Raw genomic sequence first — 7,316 nt, forward strand, 5'->3', positions numbered from 1 at the left:
GTAGCGAAATCATTCTTTTGCCTCATTTGGTACAACTGTCTTGTGTACAAACAAACCCACATTGACTCACTTTGCCAGTAAAGGATTCAGGCTCTTTTCCATCTTTAACTGTTGCTCACCCATCTTCTTTGGTAACTGTGTAACTTAAATCTGGAGAAAAGGCATTGGCTGCTATTAGCATGTTCTGCAGTATTAGATGACAGAGGCTACCTAACCAAACCGGATCTTGGTTAATGTAAATCCATTGCCAATGAGTAGGTTCTAACTCAGTGACACACCACTATGTTTTTGAGGCTGTAAATCTTTACAAAAGGAGACTTTATCTTGAGAATCAGCTAATGAATGCAAATTGCTGACCTTCCTCCCTGCCCCCACAGACTTTATAAATCAGGTGTTTTATTCGATAATGCCCCAAGCCTGTGAAGTTCTAAGGCATCTCTATCAGTAGGAGTGTTCAACAGGGAAACATGGGCCCTCGTCCTTGGAAGAGGTCCTGATGCTGCTCAGCATTAGCTGCATGAGTAGTGATACAGGTACAGGTGCCACTGAAGAACCTGCACTCGTAAGGGAACCTCCATATAATTACCATAACTTCAAGTCCCTAGGACACAGCCCCCTCCCCAGCACCCTTAATCAGCTTTTCTGCTGAAGAATTTGGCCTTCACAATGCCTGGTCGCTTTGAGAGATTTTCCTTGCCCTCAACTTTGTAGTAGCCTGATTGAACCACATCAATGATGGGAACAGCTCCAATCTTGGTTTTTGCAGCATTTACCCTTGTCTGTTCACTGACCAAGGTCCATAATTTGTCAAGGTTGACATTGGGCAGAAGCTCTGATTTCTTTTGAGGTGAATATAAATTCAAATAAATTCTTTCAATTTCCCCTCACTCTCCCACCCATCAAATTGTATTATTAATCACTCCCTCCCCCTGCACATCCACATCCCTCTAGACCAGCAGCCCAAATTTGCTGGAATGGGAAACAGAAATTTTACTAGCAAGTGACAAGTGAGGTGGGCCACTGTCATTTCCATTTCTTTATTCCCAGTCTGATGTAGCATGCCTTTAGGAGAAAGAACACAGGTTTTTTTCTTTGGCATTCTGGAAGGCATTACCCCAATATCTGAAGTTAGGGACTTCTCCAAATTATTGTATATATAGTAATGATGTCAGTTTGAGGACTAAGGAGCGTCTGATTCAGGCCATGATCTTTCCAACCACTCACTATGCATCTGAGAGCTGGACAATAAATAAGGATCTTAACAGATGAGTTGATGTCTTTGAGCTGTGGTGTTGGAGAAGAGCACTGAACATCTCATGGATGGCCAAAGAACAAACACAATGTCTTGGAAAGGGTGAAGCCAGAGTGCTCTTTGGAGGCAACAATGATGAACTTCGTCTCACATACTTTGGACATGTTGCTAGGAGGGTTATTCCTTGGATAGGGACATGATGTTTGGAAGGATGGAGGGTTGGCAAAGGAGAAGGAGAGTTTAAACTAGGTGAATTGACAGGGTGACTGCAGCAGTGGGCTCAAGTGCATCAGGAACTGTGAAGATGACTCAGGATAAGACAGGATTCAGATCTGTTCATAGGGTTGCTGTGAGTTGTACTCCTCCTGATGGCACCTAACAGTAAGAGCCATAATGAAGCTTTACAAATACCATTCTGTTAAATTGTGAGGCCTGGTGCTTCAGGGTGACAGAGAACATGAGTTGACTAATCCATCCATTGAGCATGTGCCTTCTGTTAAGTGTTACTTACTCTCATCTAACTCTGGTGGCCTAGTGGCAAAAAGCTGTGCTGCAATCCTGAAGGCACACAGTTCGAGGCCATCCGCTCCTCCACTGCAGAAAGATGGGCAATCTACTGTGTGATTAACTGCCTCTGAAGACCCGTCGGAGGGTCAGCTATGGGTCATTTCCGACCCTATGGTACACAACAGCAACAGCAGATTCTTTAGTCAGAAGCAGTTTTGTGTGGAATGCCATGGGAGTCAATAAAGTATTCTATAAATTCCTTGGTGACAGGTTCGGCAGCTGTACTGCAGGCAGGAGAAGCAAATCCAGATTCAAAATGCATGCCTTTTTCATAGAGAACCCAGAGAACACTTCTTCAGCAAAGCTATGAGCCGTGTGACTCAACAAGTATGATACTGTTTGAAATGCCTCTAACAAATAGAGATGCTATCTGGTGCCTTTGTCACAGTACAGACCAATAGCATTTTGAAGCAAAACGAGCCTATCTTCTACAGATAACTGTCCTCAAGATTCTAGGTTTTGCACGTTCAGTGGGTGGGGGTTAACCTTAAGAAGGCCAGAAGTCCCTCAGAGATCCTTGGTGGAACAAATAGTTAATGTAATTGACTGCTAATCAGAAGATAGGAAATTTGAGTTCAATATTTGATTTACTTAGAATAGTGCCTTGGGACATCTTTTAATATTTAGATTATATATACTGAGGAGTCTTCCTAAATTAATTATGACAATTAACAATGCCAATTCTAATAGTATATTTCCTTTTTATTTGCTGCATTATCTTATTTGTAATTACCATTTTCTTAAAACAGTAGTTCAGTATTTAGAGAATTTCTTTTAAGTAGCTTCCTTTTAAGATACTGGTCACTTAAGTAATGTAGGTTATTGCTGGATGACTTCTCTACAATGTAATCATAAAACCTAGCTATCATGTAGTCAATATACCGTGCTAAGAACTTTTAATATGCTCTCTCATTTGATTATTTTAATGATACTAGAAAGTCAGATATTCTCATTTTAATAGATGTGGAGATCAAAATACCTTAAGCAGCTTGCCTGAAGTCACAAAATTGCCAAGTGGAAGACTTGAGATTTAACATAGGTCTGTATGACTCCAGAGGAGCTCTGATGACTTTGTTGTTGTTAGCTGACATCAAGTCTATCATAGCCCTTCTATGAACAACAGTTCTAACCTTACCTGTCCTGCATCATCCATACCATAGTGTGTAACCTGTTAGTCTGTTAACTGAGGTCAGTGGGTGATTTGAAATCCACAAGCTTCCCTGAGAGAGAAAGATGAGTTTTAAGTTCAGTTAATCATTTTATCTTTTTATTTTCCTCATAGCTTTAACTGAGGAACTGGAGTCTGTAACCAGTGAGCTCCATGCAGTAGACATTCAAATTCAAGAACTTTTGGAAAGGCAACAAGAACTTACTCAGAGAAAAGAAGTCCTAACAAAGAAAATAAAGCAGTGTTTAGAGACTCCTGATGCTGGATCAAGCAATGATTATGATTCTTCCCCCGAAGCTTGGAATAAAGAAGGTTTACTTGTTTTTTATTTAAATTTGTTGTCAGTTGGTTTGTTGTGGGGGTTTTTTTGCGTGTGTGTCTTTTTTTTTTTTTTAAGTTTTCTCATGTCTTTCAATTTAGAGTTATTTTGCATGTGTCATTATGCTTAGAAGTAGGGCTGATAATTTCCTAAGAAGAATGAGAAGCTTGGAGGCAAACTATGTCTACCTAATTTTTGTAGGCTTTGCTTTGTGAATTCAGCTCTTTTTACTCAGATTCTATGATTATTTCCAAACATGATTCTAAAATCCTTACTCAATGCTTGGAAAAGAACATCTGTAGTCTAATAAATTTTCAAAGTTATAACTTAAAAAAAGTAATTAGAAAAATACAGTTATTGACAAGATGCTGCATTGTAATCCTAGAGGCACACAGTTCGAATCCACCAGATCCTCTGCTGTAGAAGGAGGGGCAATCTCCTTCTGTACCAGTCAGATCCGATTTGACGGTACATACAGAATAATAATATTAATAAACATACAGTTATTAAAATTCCTTGTTAATTTCCCTGCCCTCCTGATCAAACCATTCTTAATGGGAGATCTTGCCAGACTTCATGTTTATTATGTCTGATAAAATATCAGAGCTCTAAAAAGAATTCCTAGTTTTGAGAAGGCATTGTTTACTACTGATTTGCTCTTCAGCAAAGTAGTTCTACCAAAATTTCCAGATACTTGCTTTCTTTTCTCCCTGATATTTAGTTTTTGTGATACTTTGAAATTTCTGATCATTGTCCCTACAGTTTTACAAATACCTTGTAAACACTCTCACTTTCTATGAGAATTAATCTTCCACTGGTCAACAGGTTTTGGTTTTTTTAAAGGTAAAATGTAAAGATACATTTATTAGAAAGTTATATTTCAAAATAAGGACCTCCTTCCTGGAAAGCAAATATAGAGGAAAGACACTGATACAATAGTTCTCGAACTAGGTCATTTCATTTATTTTTGGTTTTACTTAGTTTAACGAGTTAAGCTAATTTCAAAAATATTATTATAAAAGTTTAATGTTTCATGAATATTAAACTCTTTTATATAGTTATGTTTGTTTGGTACTTTGTTGTTATGGATGTAGTTATTCAAGTGTGTGTTTCATATACTACCCTGATAGTTTTAATAATTTTAGCTTATTTTTCATTTTCTAGATTTTCCCTGGTCTGATAAAGTTAAGGATGTTTTGCAAAATGTTTTTAAACTCCAGAAGTTCAGATCCCTTCAACTTGAAACTATTAATGTAACGATGTCTGGAAAGGAAGTATTTCTTGTTATGCCGACAGGAGGTGGAAAGAGCTTATGCTATCAGTTACCAGCTTTATGTTCAGATGGTATGTACTATCTTTAAGGTGAAGAAATATCATTCTGAAAAGTAATATCTAGCCACATACAGGTAAAACTCAAGCCCATTTTTGGTCAAAGACCAAAAATTTATCTCTGTATTAATACACAATTGAAGAATTTGCATAAATGCAAATGAAAAACTTCTGAGAACAATGTTTCTTCTCTAATTTTGGAAACACAATTTAAAAATATGTTATGGGGAGAAGGTACTGGAATGATAGCTGTGGTGCCAGCACTAGAGACACAATACTGAGCAAAATGGGTGTGATCCCAGTGTTCAGAGTGTCCATCAGTGCTTTATCAGACTTTTGTATGCATAGGAATTCCCTGGGCAGCTTACTAATATATAGGTTGTGATTTAGTGTGAGGGCCAGTTTTGCATTTTCAACAGGCTCCTAAAAAAAGAAAAAACAAACAAACAAACAAAAAAATGGATTTTTAAGGGAGCTCTGATGGCCTTGTGGCAAGAAGCTGCACTGCAATCCTGAAGGCATGCTGTTCAAATCCACCAGCTGCTTCGCTGGAGAAGGAGGGGAAATCTCCTTCTGTGCCAATTGGATCCGACTCAGTGGTACACAACAAGAGAAAATACTGATTTTGCTCATTAAGAATAGCAACTCTCCATTGGTTTCTGGGGCTGTACACTAAATGAGAGGAGACTGCCTGTCTTTCATCCATGGTAGATTTGAACTTCAGACCTTTCAGTTAGCAGCTCAACTTGTAATGCACTATGCCACTCAGGCTTAGAAAGATTACAGCTTGGTGCAAACCCATATTTATTGCAGCTTTGTTCCAAATAGCAAGGAGTTGGAAACAACCTAAGTGCCCATCAACCAGCGAATGGATAGAGAAGCTGTGGTATATTCACATAATGGAATACTATGTTGCATTGAAAAACAAGGAACTCATGCAATATTATTAAAAATGGGTGACTCTGGAGGACCTTATGCTGAGTGAAGTATCTGAGTCACAAAAGGACAAATACTGCATGGTGCTACTGTTGTAAAACAGGACTGACCTTGGGTTTGGGGAGAGATTGAAAGATAGGTTCAATAATGTACATTGAAACAGATGAGGGAGAAAATTGTTTAAAAGAGATATGTGATTAGGTATTTTTGTCATGACAGGAGTCCAGAGTGAAGGCTACATGGTGGAGTGGACCTGGGGGAGGGTTTGTAAAACAATGAAAGACTTTTACTTTTCCAAGAGGGTAGTGTTCTGCGGGGGAGGGCTGGGAGGGGAGAAATGTGCAACAATGAATGAATGGAAATCCAAAGCCTCTGTAAATTTTTACTGAAATTAATAATAAATTTAAATTAAAAAAAAAAAAGGATTACAGCTTGGAAATCCTTTGAAGCAATTCTGTGTCCTAGCTGACCTGTAGTGTCGGAATACACTCCACAACAATAGGTTTAGGTTTGTATTTGGGAGCAAACTACAGAAACCTATGGTTGTGTGATTTTAATAATGTAGAATAGCTCTTGAGCAAATGAACAATTTCTGTTATAAGAGAAAAGCTAGAAAGAGAAGGTCAGTTAACCATATATTTTTATCAGACCAAATTAATATGGTATAGTAAGTGGAAGAATACTCATACAATTGCCATTCTTATTTAAATAGGTTGCTGTGTTTTCTTTGAAATACTCTTTGGATAATCTTTTTCCTGATGCAACTGAATATTCTTTGACATGATTTATATTACTTTATTGAGACTAACAGTCAAAATGGTAATACCTGTTTTTGTTTTTATTTTTACTGAATGTGAACAAGGCAAGAAATTTCTGTTTAATATTGATTTAGTTATAGTCATCTATCACCATTTATTCTTAACCTACATCCTTTATTAATTAGGATTAGAGATAATATATTTTATTAGACTCTACTGATAGGTTGTAATAAAGAACTGAAATGGTGGCAACTCATCTTGATGCTGTTGGAAAATTTAATGTAGATTTTTGTCTCTCTTAGGTTTTACACTTGTGATTTGTCCATTAATTTCTCTCATGGAAGACCAGTTAATGGTTTTAAAGCAATTAGGAATTTCAGCTACTATGCTAAATGCTTCTAGTTCTAAGGTAAGTTGCTATAGCTTTAAAAGGAAATATATTAAACTCTTCACTGAAGTAGGATCTAAGATGCAACTGAGTTGCTTATAAAATCATAAATTGACAGCTGTTTATATCAAGAGTTGGCAGACTTCTGCTCACAGGCCATTTCTGGGCCACTGCCTGTATTTCCATGGCCTTTGAGCTAAGAATGTATTTAAAATATTTAATTTTTTTTTAAAAAGTAATAACAGTAAATAATAATGGTCAAAATAGTATGTTTGGAAGTGAGAAAATATTTATAATTCAAATTTAACATCTGTAAATAAAGTTTTATTAGACAGAGCCTGCTTCTTTTTTTTTTTCTTGAGTGTCACTGATTCTTCTTTTTTTTTTATTAAATTTTATTAGTTTTAATGAACACTTACAGAGATTTTGGGTTTTCATTCATTCATTGTTGCACAGTTTTCTCCACCCTCATCCCCAGTTCGTTCTTCTCCCCCCGGCCATGTCTGTTTTAATTGTCCAATTGCCACAGTGCTTGTCAAAGCCAGTTCTGATTAATCTCCTTTGTCAGTGTGTCCCTTGCCATTCCCTATCACTCCTCC

The 7,316-nt window shown here is 37.2% G+C and overlaps 1 protein-coding gene across 1 annotated transcript in view; it reads left to right on the forward strand.

Moving 5' to 3' along the window:
• Positions 1 to 3,101: 3,101 nt before the first annotated feature.
• RECQL (RecQ protein-like (DNA helicase Q1-like)) overlaps positions 3,102 to 7,316 on the forward strand; it is a gene marked incomplete at its 5' end in the record, with an annotated part of 30,647 nt that continues 26,432 nt past the window's right edge. Inside the window, 3 exons of the mRNA XM_006889132.1 lie at positions 3,102 to 3,299; positions 4,471 to 4,650; positions 6,632 to 6,738. Of these exons, the coding sequence (XP_006889194.1) occupies positions 3,102 to 3,299; positions 4,471 to 4,650; positions 6,632 to 6,738 (485 nt within the window). The remainder of the gene's footprint in view (positions 3,300 to 4,470; positions 4,651 to 6,631; positions 6,739 to 7,316) is intronic.

Source organism: Elephantulus edwardii, unplaced genomic scaffold (genome assembly GCF_000299155.1).
Source record: "Elephantulus edwardii isolate Elephantulus edwardi_28Jun2011 unplaced genomic scaffold, EleEdw1.0 scaffold00075, whole genome shotgun sequence".
Lineage (NCBI taxonomy): Eukaryota > Metazoa > Chordata > Mammalia > Macroscelidea > Macroscelididae > Elephantulus > Elephantulus edwardii.